Source organism: Camelina sativa, chromosome 16 (assembly GCF_030686135.1).
Source record: "Camelina sativa cultivar CO46 ecotype springtype chromosome 16, ASM3068613v1".
Lineage (NCBI taxonomy): Eukaryota > Viridiplantae > Streptophyta > Magnoliopsida > Brassicales > Brassicaceae > Camelina > Camelina sativa.
Genome location: NC_141895.1, coordinates 5,723,954 through 5,740,229, shown reverse-complemented (window position 1 = coordinate 5,740,229; position 16,276 = coordinate 5,723,954). Strand labels below are relative to the sequence as shown.

Sequence of the window (16,276 nt, the reverse complement as noted above, 5' to 3'; positions counted from 1 at the left end):
ACATTATGGAAAAAAGGCGAACAATTTAATCATAAATCAAAGCACATGATCTAATCTTTCTTTAAAATATGTAAAAACCTGCCAAGTTGATATAATGTCAAAGCTTCATATAGCTATTTGATAATGCGGTTAATGACTTTCAACGACTTGTATTTAACAACTTGGTCGATTTAATACAGTTTGTTGACTTTCACCTCAATCATACTTTGGTCTTTGAAAGAAAAATATTAGTTTCATTTGCCTGTGATACATCAAATAATTAAGTTTAAAGATAGCTGGCTGTGTCAAATGTAAAGACGAAGTATAAAAATTCTCAGCATATTTATATACTATATAGTATCAATGACATGCATGTTTACATGCAGTAAACATGCAGTTATGATATATAGCTCACATAGCCACTTCACATTCGCATTATGCCATTATATCATAACTAGATTACTGTAGTAGTCTCTCTCTTAGTACGACACAATATATTTTTTCATCGTAGAGGTAAGAAGCATTGTTTACCCAAACATCATCAACTTTCTTTTTTAACTATATAACGCACATATGTAATAATTTTTTTTTTTTTTTTAAGTTTTATAATACTGCCCTTTCTGACGAGTCTACGAGAACTTGTTGTATAATAGTTGACATGGCTTTGTGGGCATTGAAAGATAATCCGTCTAATATAATTGTAATCTCAAAGATCATCGAAGAAGACAAGGCTTTCATTGATCAGCTTGAAATGTATCGTGAGATATATTTCAATGTTCTCACATCAAGTAGGCTACGTACCGAAGGAAACTTCCAATGGCTTTTCGGAAATCTAGAAGAAAAGCCTATCGAGCAAAACCTGAACCTTACAACGTATTAATCAAAGCATCTGATCAGTTCTTTGTTTAAACAATATATAAAACCTGCCAAGTTCAGGTGAACGGTGGTTTAGTGGGTTTTTTTAGCAGCTCTCGTGGTCTTCGCCAGGGCTGCTCCTTGTCACCTTATCTGTTTGTGATATGCATGGAGGTTCTTTCAAAAATGTTGGATAGAGCAGCTGGGGTGAAGAGTTTTGGGTACCATCCCCGATGTAAGAACCTCGGGCTCACTCACCTGAGTTTTGCAGATGATTTAATGGTTCTTTCGGATGGCAAAGCTAGATCAGTGGCAGGGATTGTTGCCGTGTTTGATGCTTTTGCTAAGATATCGGGTTTGAAGATAAGTATGGAGAAATCAACACTATTTTTGGCGGGTGTTTCTCCATCTAATGCTGAACTCATTGCTTCTCGGTTTCCATTTACTCTTGGCCAGCTACCAGTTCGTTATCTTGGGCTACCTCTGGTTACAAGAAAACTTAGCAATAGCGATCTAACGCCTCTGCTCGAACAGCTGCGAGGTCGGATAAGCTCTTGGCAGTCTGCTCTCTCTCTTTCGCTGGTCGTTTGAATCTCATCTCTTCAGTTTTGTGGAGCACTTGTAATTTTTGGATGGCAGCATATCGATTACCAGCTTCTTGTATTGATGAAATAAACTCTATTTGCTCTGCTTTCCTTTGGTCGGGAACAGAGCTAAATAGTCACAAAGCAAAGTTGTCTTGGAATGCTGTTTGTAAACCGAAAGCAGAGGGGGGTTTGGTGTTGAGATCTCTTAAAAAGGCAAATACTGTTGGCTGTTTAAAACTGGTTTGGCGAATTGTATCCCGAGGCAACTCCCTATGGATCCGTTGGGTGTATATGAATCTAATGAAAGACCAATCCTTTTGGTCTATCAAGACCAGCTCAAGCCTGGGATCCTGGATATGGCGTAAGTTGCTCAAATATCGTGATCTCGCTCGGCCGTTGTGTAGAGTGGAGGTTGGTAATGGGGAGTCCACTTCTTTCTGGTATGATAATTGGTCTTCTATGGGTGTTTTATTTGATTATGGAGGAGATAGAGGCATGATGGACATGGGGATCCCAAAACAGAGTACATTGGCTGAAGCTTGGCGTACACGTAGACGACACCGCCATAGATTTAATCATCTTAATGATATGGAGGCTATTCTGCACACTCAATGGCTGCAGCGACGTGATACGTCTGATAATCTGTTATGGCGAGGGAAGGGGGACAGTTTTAGATCAGCTTTCTCCACCCGTGACACTTGGAACCATATACGAACGACGGCAACTACTGTTGCGTGGAATAAGGGAGTCTGGTTTACTCATGCGGTCCCTAAGTATTCCTTTTGTGTGTGGTTGGCCGCGCATGATCGGCTTTCAACAGGTGAGCGTATGATTCAATGGACTGGACAGGCTGCAGGTTCCTGTGTTTTATGCCACATTGCTCTTGAAACTCGAACTCATCTATTTTTTTCCTGCTCTTACGCTACTGAAGTATGGACTTCATTGGCAAAAGGAATATTTAGAACCCAGTATTCGACTGATTGGGTTGCTCAGCTTGATTCTATCTCGAGGATCAACACAGTGGTGTGGAGATTTTTCTACGCCGCAGTCTTTTCCAAGTAGTCGTTTATACCATTTGGCATGAGCGGAATGGGCGGAGGCATGGTGAGGCGGCTCACACTGCATCTCAGCTCATTGGATGGGTCGATAAGCAGATCAAGGACCAGCTAACTGCAATTGGGAAAATGGGAGATCGCCGTTATGATGAAGCATACCAACTGTGGTTGCAGTCCCGACAATAGCTCATCTGCTTTAGTTCTATATTTTTAATCTTCTGTCTAAATTTTACTCTCAAAAACATTCAGCAAACGCTGCAACAGTTGTAACAAAGTATATTTTCTTTTGAATATAATTTTACATTAAATTCAAAAAAAAAAACCTGCCAAGTTGATATAATGCAAAAGCTTCATAACTTTATGATAATCCTGCCAATGACTTGAACGTCTTGTATTTAACAACAATTTGAGGCAGATTGCACTGCAGACCCAGTCAGATTTCTCTCAACACAAATAACCGATCCTACTAGTAATTTAAACGTTCAAAGCAAAAATCATTTGTTTTCTCTTTAAACCCATGCTATTTGGCTAATTAGCAACGTTCTGATGTTCGTTATAAATTCTCTCAAATATATAGAACTATCTCCCTTTGAAAAAAAAAGAACAAAAAAAACCAATAGATTAATATACAGTATGACAAATAAAGTCTTCAACCAACACCAACCAAACAAAACACCTACACTAATAGCCAAAATGTCACATACGAGCACAATCAGAAGTAAATACAATGAAGTTGTAGTGTTCCACGGATAAATGACCAACAAAAATATAATTTTCGTAAAATAAGTCGAGGAAATTTCAAAACCATTAGTGAGCTTTGGATTTTTTTTGGCATAAGTTAGCGTGCTTTAGGGATAATTTCGGTTGTGAAGCTTGTGCTCATTTCAGCAGAACTTCTTGATCCCATGTCTTCTCTCCCTCCTCGCTTTGAGTTGTCTAATGTTAGACATTGTTTTAGTTCATTAGTAACTTGAGACATGGTTGGTCTTTTCTCTGAAGAAGGATTCACGCAAGACATTGCTATCTCAAGAGCCTTCCAAACAGAAGTAGACTCATAATCTTTATTGAGTCTTGGATCCACAACATTTTCAATATCTCCCTTAGACAGCATGTATCCCACCCATGCTGCTATGTGCGGCTTTTCTCTGGTTTGCTGAATAACAGGTCGACTTGTGATGATCTCCAATAATACAATCCCAAAGCTGTATACATCACTCTTTTCATTCAACCTATTTGTTCGATAATATCTGCAAAACAAGACATGAAATTTATATTTCAAATGAATCATAACTTTTTTTGGATCGAATTGGTTAGATGATGTAACACTTACTCAGGATCCAAATATCCAGGAGTTCCAGCAACAGCAGTTGAAACATGAGTTTCACCTCCAATTGGAAAAGATCTTGACAGGCCAAAATCTGCAAGTTTTGCTTGGAAATGTTCGTCTAAAAGAATATTTGTTGTTTTGACATCGCGATGTACCATTGGAGGTTGGCAACCCGTATGTAAGTATTCTAATCCTATATAGAATAATAGTTATCCATGTTAGATGATAGATATAAAGTGATTGATGGATTTGAGCTTAATACGAACCTTGTGCAGTTTCCACGACAATTTTTAGTCTACTTGACCACTTCAATGGAGAGCCACCACGTTCTCCTATAATTTTAAAAACACTAGTGGTGTTGTAAGACATGAAACATCAACATATGTCAAGTAATTCTTCTTTTGAAAAAAAACAAAAACAAGAAAAAAAAAGATTCAAATTTTAACCTGCGAGATGCTGTTTTAAGTCTCCGTTGGGTGCATACTCATAAAGGAGGGCCAAGTGGCCTTCTTCGTCACAGTATCCAACCAAACTAACCAAATTGACGTGGTGAACTCTCAAAAGAAGTTCAACCTGACATGTCAAAAAGAATTTAGAGGCATGCATTACATGTTCTTTATGAAGGTATATAATCCATGTTTAAATATGGTTTACAACATCGAACATACCTCTGCTTTGAATTCCTTATAGCCTTGTACTGAAGATTGAGAGAGTAGTTTAACAGCTATTGGTTGCGTACCATTTAAAGAACCATGATACACTACTCCGAACCCTCCTTCTCCTAGAACTCTTTCAAAGTTGTCAGTCAGTGCCGCTACCTCTGAATAGGTGAATCTTTTTGTCTGCGTAATTATGGACTGCCTACTTGTTGGTAGCACGTGTTGAACTGTCGATGAGGAAGCAACTGTCCACAGCCGAATTTTCCATATGATTTATTTTTCTTTAATATACCATAATGTATGTTATAAAAAAGATGTATCCCTTATATAAATAAGTACCTTGTATTGGCCTTTTCTTTTTGAAAACGAGAATTAGAATCACCACAGCTATAATAATGAGCACAGAAGCTGCTGATGCAACCACTGGTAAAACGTACTTTTGATTGTTACTTTTGCATGACGCATCAGCACAAACCCTCGGGTTTCCTTGGATCCTTAAGAAAGCAGGTTTATTTGAATAAGACTTGACACAAAACAAAAGCTTGATGAAAACAAAATATATGGTGAAAATTTTACGTTAGCTTTAGCCCACTCTTTTCTCTATCATGAAAAGTTTTGGGAAGAGGACCCGTAAGATCGTTCCAATTTAAGTTTCTGTCAAGGCAAAGAAAATATTACAGAAAAAAAAAAAGAACAGTCTAGTGAAAATACGTAGCCGATAAGAATTAGTTTGAATCTAACTCACATGATCGATAATGATTTCATGCTGGCTAGAAACTCGGGCACCTCTCCGGTCAAACTGTTATTTGATAAGTCCCTAACATTTTTTAAAAGTTAAGATTGTAAAAGATTACGGTGAATGATGTCAGACAAAAATATTATGATAAATGATAATAGGTTAACAAAAAAAAAAGAAAATATAAATGATAATAGAAGAGAAAAAAAAAAACATATTATTCATTTACAATTTTTGAAGCTCAGTCAAATTTTGGAAGGCATGTGTTATGACTCCTTTCAATCCGTGGGATGATAAATCTCTGTTTATATTATTACAACAAATTTAAAGTATAAGATACATAAGAGTGATGTTTTAAAATGAAAATTGTATGAGATAGTGATCTTACGTACAAGGAAATAATTCTTGGAGGAGTGGACTTATTTGTGTAGCTGCACTTTAGATCCTCCCATTTTAAGAGTTCAGGGACGCAAGGATCTCCCTGCCAACTTATTATGTTCAATCCATAACTTTCTTGGATATTTTTCATAGCAGCGACTGACATATATAGAAGAAGTCAAGAATTAGTATAGAAGATATCATGTTTCGCTTGTTAGGGTATACAAAGAGGAATAAAGATGATCAGTGACATACCATCGTCTGGATTTGTTTCAGCATATGGAAAATCCAAAACCGTGAATGCCTCAATAGCATTAATCAGTGGTGGAAGAGTTGATCTTTGAGTTCTTACAAGGTCTAAGTCGCAGGAGCCAAATCCGCATTTTTGTGGAGATATGTTGTATTTTGTTTCCGATTGTAACACCTTAGGACTATAAGCTTTATGAATAATATCTCCATCCAACAAAATGTCAAACTCCCTAGTATCATTTGCATTTAGGGTTTGGATCTCGGCGAAATGAAAGTAGACATTAACTTTGTCACTATCATCGTTAGTAAACATGTAAAACCCCAATGGTAAGGTGATATTTTTAGGGGAGATACCCGACCTGCTTACAGCATCTGGCACTACAAAAGGATTACTGGAAGTCACGTTGAGAGTGGTGTTTACGTTCGTTTCAAACCAGTTATATGGAACCCATTTTCGATCAAAGACATCATCAGGATATCTGAAAAAAAATGTTGGGTTAGTCATAAAAAAGTAAGTTAAATGGATCTTGTTACATTGCATATGATCAGTGGTATTAATAATTAATTTGAATGACTGAGTGAAAGAATCAAATTGACATGATCAGTTTGCATATTATAAATAAAACTTATCTTTAATTTTAACTATAGTTGTTGAAACTAACTTACATACCGTATAAAGCCACCAGAATTGCCTGTATAGGCCCGACGGTATATTAGGTTCAAGGGACCAAGTTGTGTCATATAAGAATCATTTCTTAATGGCCGTAGTTCCAAGGTTGATATCATTGGTATAGTTGATCCTGTCTTGACAAGACAAATCTGCAATAAATTTGACTTTGACATGTAAATGATCTCACGATCATCGTCGTTATCCAAATCCACCGCGATCCACATGTTAGGCCCAACATGTAAATCAAATTTGGGATACACATTAAGACCATCATAATTTCCATATGAGAAACCAGCTCTTATTAGATAGTTGGTTCCCTTGTTTACTGTTAGATTATAGCAGTTTCGTATTCCATCCGGAAAATATCTTAGATCCTTGTATTGCCTGTAGATATAAGTCACAGTATCCCCAGGTTCACCACGTTTACCGCTTTGGATGAAATCAGCATCAGACGAAAATGTTAGACCGGTTACTGGGTCGGTATAAGGAGACTCACCAGGAGGTAAACCACAATCTAAACTGATGAATCCTGGCGAAACACAAAATAGTTAGGGTGCCATATCATTTTTTCTTTCTTTCCTGTAATAGTATATATATGAAAGGCAACTAGAAAAATTATTGAAAAAAGGAGATTATCTTCTAATCTTAAACCAAATCTCTCGGCTCTATATAGCCCTGATGTCGATTGTACAATGACCATGCATGCAGCTACACTAGATCAATGATCTTGACATACATGATACATGTTACTTATCAATCTTTAAGTGTGTCAAAAGTGCAGATATATCAATTAATAAAACTACCTTGTTGATCAGGCTGAGCTTGAACAATATGTATAATGGCAAAAATCCCGACGCTCACCGCCAGTAATAGTTTGCAATGACATCCCATTTTCAAGTAATCATACAAACTTTGGAAGTGAACGATTATGTGAAGTATATGAGAGAATATATTGAGTTTTTTTTCCAGTATTATAATAATTTTTAAAAAAATGCATATATGTGTTGGTGTGGAAAACTTCTCAAATTAATATGTTCGTGTTACTCATCCCAGCACGTCTCAACCTGGTCTAACAAAAAACATATATATTTATATTCCAACTTGAGGGAAAATGTAATTTTATCAAAGCACCTGCTGTTATCTTTATTTAAAACAAAACAATGTAAAACCTACCAAGTTGATCTAATGTCAAACCCATATATATATAGCTATATGATAATTCCAGTTGGACTAATGTATATATTTTTGTTAGACAAGTTTCGACGTGCTGGGATGAGGAACATGAACAAAGCTCGTCATATCCTAGTTTCTCTTAAATTTTCTCACCACTCGTCTATTTTGTGCCTTAAAAAAAGGTTTATTTTTCTTTTGGGCTCAAGTATCTAAACCAGAGACTGTAGAAGATTAATCTTATTGTATTATACATTGATTAATGAGTACAAGAATACAGACTAGTGATTTTAAGATTACAGTTTAACCTTTAATTAATATATACATGAGTTTTATCCTTTACAGAGACGAGGGAGATTGACACATATTCATTTGCAAGAATGGGGTTGGAATTTGTCAATGAAATTTACGTGATTATTCATTCTTTAGTTTACTTTGCCTCAGTTGACTATTCCTCCCACTCTGTGTATGAGGTGTAACTCATCATTTATTTTATTTCTTTGACTTCCTTGCATGATTTGACCAACTTTATCTATGGTTCTTTCGTATGTGTATTATGAGGTATTTCTCAATTACATAGCTTCCATAACTTTTTTTCTTTTCACAAATAGTGTTTATGTTCTTGATTTTTATTGAAACTTTGCAAGAAGATGAAATGTCATCTTTTGTTAGCCATGATTGGAGCCTTTGCCGTCATGGTCGTAGCTCAGAAACAAGAAGGTAATGTATCTATTCTTTTAATGGTTAAGCATTAGGATTTTCCTTTTGACTTGACATTTTTTCTATGTATAAACTTTCATTGATCTGTTTTATGTTTTGATAGGTTTCATCAGTTTGGATTGTGGGTTTCCTATTGAGGAATCTCCATATAGTGATCCCTCTACTGGATTAACTTTCACCTCAGACTCCACGTTCATCCAGACCGGAAAAAGCGCTAGAATCGAGAAACAGCTAAACCAAAATTTCCGAAAACCATATTTGACACTAAGATACTTTCCGGAAGGGAAACGTAACTGTTATAGTCTTAATGTCAACCGTGGCACAAATTATCTCATCTCGCTTACTTTCATATATGGGAATTATGATGATCTTAATGTTTACCCAAACTTTGATCTGTATCTCGGTCCTGATAAGTGGAGAAGAATAGATATGGAAGGAAGAAGTAATGGTACAAAGGAGGAGATCATTCATATACCTAGGAAAAACTCTTTGGATATTTGTCTTGTTAGAACAGGAACAACCTCGCCAATAATATCAGCCATAGAACTACGACCACTGAGAAATGATACTTATGTTACACATTCCGGTTCACTAAGGAGGTCTTTCCGGGTGTATCTTAGCAATTCCGAAAGGGAGGTAAGGTAAGTTGATTTTAAAAGATTAAAACAACCAGTGAAGATTACTCTGTCATAAATCTTGGTGTGCTTACATTTTTTTAAATAAAATGCTTAAAAAGAACTACTGAGATAAATGGTTTGATAATATACAAATTTGTGTTCATGCTTTATTTTTGTTCAAAACTACTGAGATGAATGAGTTGATACTTCTTAGATTAGGTCGACGTCCCAACTTATTGTCGAAGTTGAATTCCCTAAAGCTCTCATGTGTTTTTGATATAGTTGTAACATTTTAATTTTTTTTGGACAAACAGATATAGTTGTAACATATGCTTAATTAGTTGGCCTAATAAAATTTGTTTTACAGGTTTGCTGATGACATGTATGATCGTATTTGGACTCCATTCTTCAGCTCTAGATTTACGCAGATTACGACGAATCTCAATATAAACACCTCAGATACATTTGAGGTACCAAAAGCAGCACTTTCGAGTGCTGCTACGCCTAGAAACGCGAGTGCGCCATTCATCATTAGTTGGAAACCCATACCCTCTGATGCTGAAGTCTACTTGTATCTTCACTTTGCGGAGATACAAACCCTTCAAGCCAACGAGACTAGGGAATTCGACGTTATAATGAAAGGAATTTTTAATCAGTCAGGAATTACGCCTCCTAAGCTTGAGCGACTTACAGTATTTTCTGCTGTACCACTACAATGTGACTTGGACGGTTGTCGTTTAGAGCTGGTAAGAACTCCAAAGTCAACTCTTCCACCTCTGATCAATGCTCTTGAGGCTTACACTATTATCGAATTCCCACAACTGGAAACAAACTCAAGTGATGGTAACTCAACCAAACTTTCACTTATTTTACATTACACGAATTTTTGATTTTTTTTTTTCACATTTGCTATTAATTTTGTTCATTGAATAACGTTTATATTAGTTGTTGCTATCAAGAACATCAAAGCTACTTATCGTTTGAGTAAAATCAGTTGGCAAGGAGATCCATGTCTCCCTCAAGAATTATCTTGGGAAAATCTTGGATGCAGTTATGCTAATATCTCCACCCCACCAAGAATCATTTCCTTGTAAGAGTATTCATAAATTAACATAGGCCATAACATAAAGCTACTCTGTATCTAGATATATAAAAAGTGTTATTTTTTTATTGCATATATAGAAACTTGTCAGCAAGTGGGTTAACTGGGAGTATATCCCCAATTTTACAGAATCTAGCGCACATACAAGAACTGTGAGTGATTCTATTCTTGACTCATGAAACCAAGAGTACTTTGTTCGAACTTGACATTTAGATCGTAGCCAACCTTTTTTATTTATGTGTGCATGCACAGAGACTTATCCAATAACAGTTTGACTGGATCTGTGCCTAAGTTTCTGGCCAACATCAAATCATTATCTTTGATGTAAGTTTTCTATAAAGCAGAATGAACATGTTTTTTTTTTTTTTTTGGCTATATATATGAGATAACTTTTTTATTTGTCTCCTTGACAGAAACTTAAGTGGAAACAATCTTACCGGCTCAGTTCCACAGAATCTACTTGATAGAGAAAAGGAAGGACTTGTCTTAAAGTAAGAATATTTTCTTCATCATTTATAAGTATACATGAATGGGCAGTACTTGTATAAAAATTAGAATGCTGAAATATATTATTTTAATTGTAAGAATATATAGTCTCAAGTGTACTAGAAAGTCCAGATATATATATATATATATTTCTATATATATATATGTTCCATATCCACCTCTATATGGTACCTTAATTTAACAACCTCGGTATCATGTTTCTTCTAGACTTGAAGGAAATCCTGAGCTATGCAAGATTAGTTCATGCAACCCAAAAGACAAAAAGGAACTGTTAGTACTGGTTATTGCACCAATTGCCTCTGTGCTTATTGCAATAGTGGTTGTGGGTCTCTTTCTTGTTTTCCGAAAGAAGAAGGTGCCTTTAGGTGAGTCTAGCTCAAGACATATAATCATTAAATAAATTTTCAAAAAACAAATGTATATATTTCCATTTGTATCATGTAGACGTACATGCTCCACCAAGCTTGCCCGTAGCATATGTTGGAGATTCTAAACATTCAGAACCGTCATTTTTCTCGAAAAAGATAAGGTTTACCTATTTCGAGGTTCAAGAAATGACAAATAACTTCAAACGAGTTCTTGGTGAAGGAGGGTTCGGAGTTGTTTATCACGGTTGTGTTAATGATACCCAACAAGTAGCTGTTAAATTGCTCTCTCCATCATCATCTCAAGGCTACAAACATTTTAAGGCAGAGGTAATATTATATCCGATGATCTTAATTTGTTGGAATTCAATTGTTGTTTACTTGTACTTTCTATATTTATGAGTATTAGCTAATGGATGGCTGGTTAGGTGGAACTTCTTATGAGGGTGCACCATATAAATTTGGTGAGTCTTGTTGGTTATTGTGACGAAGGAGACCATTTGGCCCTTATCTACAAGTACATGCCAAATGGAGACTTAAAGCAACATTTATCAAGTAAAAGAACATATTTACCAAATTTTTTTTTTCCGTTTTTTAATATAGAACCATTATTAGTCTTGAACCTTTATTTGAAAAACAACATAACATTAGTTATATAATGTCGGTTTGATACAGGAAAGCATGGTGGATTTGTCTTAAGCTGGAAAAGTAGACTAGGAGTAGCTGTCGATGCAGCATTAGGTACCCACTAATTTATTCAGATCTATAACTTTTAAAAGTATTAGTTTTGTCTCCATTGAATAAGCAAGAGACCTTATACTACCATAAGGTGGGAAGATTAATCATACGACACGATGTGAAATACTCCACTTAATGGTTTATTTGCCAAACAGAAATTTACATTAATTTTTTATATGTAGGATTGGAGTACTTACACACCGGATGTAAACCACCAATGGTTCACAGAGATATAAAAAGTACAAATATACTTTTGAATGAAAGTTTCCAAGGAAAATTAGCCGATTTCGGGCTTTCGAGATCTTTTCCTTTGGCAAATGAAACACAGGTTTCAACTGTTGTTGCTGGAACTCCTGGTTATCTTGATCCTGAGTGAGTATTTTTTGTTAGTCCATAAATTTGAATCATCACAATTGATAAATATAAAAAACCATAATAAACCAAGCATCTTCCATGTTTTGTATTTCAGGTATTATCAAACAAATTGGTTAACAGAGAAAAGTGATGTTTATAGTTTTGGAATTGTACTCTTGGAGCTCATCACAAACCGTCCTATAATTCAGCAATCTCGTGAAAAGCCTCACATAGTAGAATGGGTCGGATTTGTTGTAAGAACGGGAGATATTGGAAATATTATAGATCCAAACCTCCACGAAGATTACGACGTTGGTTCTGTATGGAAGGTTATTGAATTAGCAATGTCATGTGTGAATATTTCCTCTGCAAGACGACCAACCATGTCTCAAGTTGTTAACGATCTTAAAGAGTGTGTGGCATCTGAAAATTCAAGGACAGGAGAGACTCGAGAAATGAACTCAATGAGTTCCATCGAATTCAGCATGGATATGGACACCGAGGTGATCCCTAAAGCACGCTAGTTCGTTAACAATGAATTTACTCTTGTTGGATTGTGATGAATCTTTAATAATGGGTTTAATATCAACTGATTATTGGATTTGATGCGATATTCAAATATCTTTGTTGTGATTTGATTTAGGTTGTTGTGGAAAACTTTTGAATAGCTCTACAAAATGCATGTTGAAATGCACATCAAATCAAAATTGGATTTAATTTGGTTACGTTCGGGTTAAGTCAAACCAGATAAAGTGTTTATCGGTTTATCGATCAGTTTAATTAGAATTGTAGAAATTTGGATAAGATATATACTTGGCTCTTTAAAGAGCAAACTTATTTTTCATGTTTTTTTAAGGAGGCCCAATGTTCATGTAGGAAACTGAGAAGGCAACAAATAGAGGGTGGAATAATGCAGCAACCAAAATATAGATCATTTACTAAAATTCATAATTTATTTCAATTGTTAGGTAGCTAGCTTAACTTTTAATTTATTTAAATCGATCTAAAATATTTACTAACTCAAAATAATATAGAAAAATAAATATTTCGGCTTAAATACTTGTTTTTCTTATTGAATTTCTAAAATAATATTGGGTTTTGGCTCGGGATCTAAGAGGTTTAGTAATGTGATTATTGGATCATGATTTACTATTCAGAAGGTTTAATTTAAATAAATATTTATTCTCCAAAAACTTTAACTAATAGATCACTGTCTAGTATCTTTTAAAAATATGTTCGAATATCTAACTTCATTAACATAAACACTATTTTTTATTTTCTAAAATATTTAATAATTCATCACTGACTAAAATATTTTAATAATATGTTCGGATATCTAATTTGATTTCTCTGACTTTAACACTATTATACTTTTAAAATATTATTTTGACAACCAATTAATTAAATATTTTGTTTTCTGAATTTTTAATTATTAATTAAGGAAAAATGTCACTTTGTGCAATGCATAAGACATATTTCAAATACTTAAATTTTACTACAGATTTCAAATTTCTTATACAATTTGAGGTATACATTCAAAATTAATCATTTTTTTTTGCGGAGGATAACAGTTTCTCATGGCACCGGTTTCAGAGGAGGAGGTGCAAAAAGCATTATTTATGATGCACTCGGTGAAGGCTCCTCGACTAAATGGGATGGCCGTATTATTTTACCAGAAGGTCTGGAGTACTATTGAAGAAGACTTCCTTCAGTTGGTTAATTCCTTCTTATATGAGGGTTTATTTGATAAGCGATTGAACTTGACTAATATCTGTTATCTGTTTAATTCCAAAGACCGATAGGTCGACCTGTATGATGGAAGTCGACCGATCAGCCTTTATAATGTAGAATATAAGTTAATTTCAAAGGTGTTGTGTTAATGGTTAAAAATGGTTCTACCTCGGCTTATTTCGGAAACTCAGTCTGTTTTTGTGGCTAGGAAGCTGATAAGAGATAATATTTTGATAGCAAAGGAGATGTTTCATGGTTTGCTGACTAACCCTTCTTGCAGAGGAAAATTTATGGCCATTAAAAAGAATATGAGTAAAGCATATGATCAGGTCAAGTAGTCGTTGATCGCGAATGTGCTTAGGAAGATGGGATTATGTGAGTTATGGGTGGATTGGATAATGTGGTCTCTTACGTCGATTTAATATCGGGTTCTTATAAATGGTCAACCCAAAGGTTTGATCGTGCAAGAGCGGGGATTGAGGCAAGGAGATCCATTTTCTCCATATTTGTTTATTTTGTGCACAAATGTTTTAATTGCAAATATTCAAAAGGCAGAGAGTGCTAAGCGCACATCACTGATATGAAAATGGCAAATAAATTTTCTCCAATTTCGTATATTTTATTTGCAGATGATAGTTTGTTTTCTGTAAGGCGAACACATAACAAAGTGGTGTTATTTTGGAAATTCTGGACATATGGTGGATGTAATGGTACAAGAGCAAATACACTCACTATTAGGGATATCAAATGATGGGGGTATGGTTTCCTATCTAGGTTTACTGGAAAGTCTTGGGGGTTCCCAATTGAAGATATTTTCCTTCATTCGGCATCGTTTAAATAACAGGATTATTGGATGGTTGGCAAAACTGTAATCCAAAGGGGATAATGAGGTGATTGTTACTATCTTGCCAACCATTGTTTTATGTCTTGCTTCCGGCTACCAAAGACAATTACGTTCAAGCTTTCCAGTGCGGTGGCTAAGTATTGGTGGAGTGGTAATGGGCAGTCATGTGGATTGCATTGAATGGTATGGGATAAAATGTGTGTAAGCAAGGCCAAAGATGGGATTGAGTTTTGGAATGTGGATGATTTTAATACGGCACTCCTAGCAAAGAAATTGTGGCGGTTTATTATGGTACCCTACTCGCTTCTAGTGCAGGTTTCTAAAGAACGGTACTATTGATATTCAAATCCATTCGAACCTATTAGGTCGTACTCTCTGTCGTATGGATGGATGATTATTACCTCAGCTTGCTCTCTAATAAATAAAAGACTTATTAAAGGATCAGCTCGGGGGATTCCATCTTAGTATAAAGTGACCCATGGATCCTTTCCCAATTCTCGAGACCAGCTTTTAGTTATGGATCCGTTCAGGATCCTTTGTTGCGTGTTAACGCTCTTGTTGATGGGGGGTCATATCATATTCTTGGAGTATTGACCATCTCAATGCTCTTTTGCCCCAAAGGATGTTTTGCCAATTGCGGGGATCCCGCTTGGCGGCAGAGATACATCTAACAGCCTCGGGTGGTATTTCACAAAATCTGGAAAATGTAAGGTTAAATTAGGGTACCATGTGGCACGTCTTCTAGACCCGGGGATTGTAGCACAACCAGTTTATGGACTGGATTTAACTCTGTTACACACTTTTTGTTGGCGAGTTAATTGTCTGCCCAAGCTAAATAATTTCATGTGGCACGTATTGTCAGGGTGCGTGTAATGACCCGTATCACGAAATACGTACCGGACGCGAGGAACGTGCACGAAGGACGTGGAGATGTCTCGAAAAGTCAAAGAAAGAGAATTTTCAAGAAAGGCCTAAGTAACTTGAGTTTAAAGTTACTGAGTTGCGGAAGGGTCCATGGCCAAAGAACGGACGTAAATTGATGGGACATTCAGTTCATGGGACGATGAACGAATAAGGAAAATGGTGGAAGGACCAAAGGAAGGAAAAACGAAGAAAAGGCCATGGAAAAATGATACGAAGGACGTAAGACGGACTGATCAAAGGTCAATTAAAACTCAATGTATACTCCACCACGATCTAGTGGTATCGTTGTAAGACTTCAGGATTGAATCCACAGAGACCAAACAATTGCACTATGAAACTATGAAGATCAAATATAGCTAAGACAAAAGAGGAAGTTTGTGAAGAAAGTAATAATTAAACAAACGGAAAATAAATAAGTTGTTTCTAAATCAAAAAGGAAATATTGGGCACAGGGAATCTATGGGGAATACAAGCTCGGACTAAGGTGGTTAGATGGGGATGCATTAGACACCGTTCTAGAACTCAAATCACGGTTGTAAAGCTAACCTACTTTCGCAGCGTTAACTATCTATGCAATGAATTCACTAAACCCTAAACCGTCGTTTGGATCTAGCAAACCAAGCAAGCAATAAAAGTTCAAGTTTGATCTGTTCACAAGGTGCCTCAACTTCAACTTCCGTTGGCTAAGGTCCACCTTGCTCACCTATGT

The 16,276-nt window shown here is 35.8% G+C and overlaps 2 protein-coding genes across 2 annotated transcripts; one reads left to right on the top strand and one right to left on the bottom strand.

The window, feature by feature from the left end:
- Positions 1 to 3,078: 3,078 nt before the first annotated feature.
- Positions 3,079 to 7,490, bottom strand: LOC104749991 (putative LRR receptor-like serine/threonine-protein kinase At2g28960). Its single transcript, XM_010471712.2, has 13 exons — positions 7,299 to 7,490; positions 6,496 to 7,024; positions 5,832 to 6,304; positions 5,591 to 5,735; positions 5,428 to 5,499; positions 5,208 to 5,279; positions 5,039 to 5,116; positions 4,802 to 4,956; positions 4,472 to 4,707; positions 4,250 to 4,376; positions 4,070 to 4,135; positions 3,807 to 3,996; positions 3,079 to 3,723 (listed from the first exon to the last, which is right to left on the bottom strand). Exons 1-13 carry the CDS (start codon positions 7,384 to 7,386, stop codon positions 3,315 to 3,317), a joined length of 2,640 nt encoding a protein of 879 aa, XP_010470014.1. The 5' UTR covers positions 7,387 to 7,490; the 3' UTR covers positions 3,079 to 3,314.
- Positions 7,491 to 8,058: 568 nt separating this feature from the next.
- LOC104753435 (putative leucine-rich repeat receptor-like protein kinase At2g28990) lies at positions 8,059 to 12,687 on the top strand. Its single transcript, XM_087489911.1, has 13 exons — positions 8,059 to 8,385; positions 8,489 to 9,026; positions 9,370 to 9,845; positions 9,948 to 10,092; positions 10,185 to 10,256; positions 10,357 to 10,428; positions 10,518 to 10,595; positions 10,819 to 10,976; positions 11,056 to 11,306; positions 11,405 to 11,531; positions 11,652 to 11,717; positions 11,897 to 12,086; positions 12,184 to 12,687. The coding sequence occupies exons 1-13, from the start codon at positions 8,316 to 8,318 to the stop codon at positions 12,590 to 12,592; spliced, it is 2,652 nt and encodes an 883-aa protein (XP_087346037.1). The 5' UTR covers positions 8,059 to 8,315; the 3' UTR covers positions 12,593 to 12,687.
- Positions 12,688 to 16,276: the final 3,589 nt, after the last annotated feature.

What these genes read in the sequence shown, in the direction of transcription:
- LOC104749991 (XM_010471712.2), bottom strand. Translation starts at nt 7,386, where the DNA reads ATGGGATGTCATTGCAAACTATTACTGGCGGTGAGCGTCGGGATTTTT. An exon ending in AGCTCAGCCTGATCAACAAG is followed by an intron (nt 7,025 to 7,298) that starts GTAGTTTTATTA and finishes GTGTTTCGCCAG; the next exon opens with GATTCATCAGTTTAGATTGT. An exon ending in AAGAGTGGGCTAAAGCTAAC is followed by an intron (nt 4,957 to 5,038) that starts GTAAAATTTTCA and finishes TGCTTTCTTAAG; the next exon opens with GATCCAAGGAAACCCGAGGG.
- LOC104753435 (XM_087489911.1), top strand. Translation starts at nt 8,316, where the DNA reads ATGAAATGTCATCTTTTGTTAGCCATGATTGGAGCCTTTGCCGTCATG. An exon ending in CTAGCGCACATACAAGAACT is followed by an intron (nt 10,257 to 10,356) that starts GTGAGTGATTCT and finishes GTGCATGCACAG; the next exon opens with AGACTTATCCAATAACAGTT. An exon ending in ATCAAATCATTATCTTTGAT is followed by an intron (nt 10,429 to 10,517) that starts GTAAGTTTTCTA and finishes TCTCCTTGACAG; the next exon opens with AAACTTAAGTGGAAACAATC.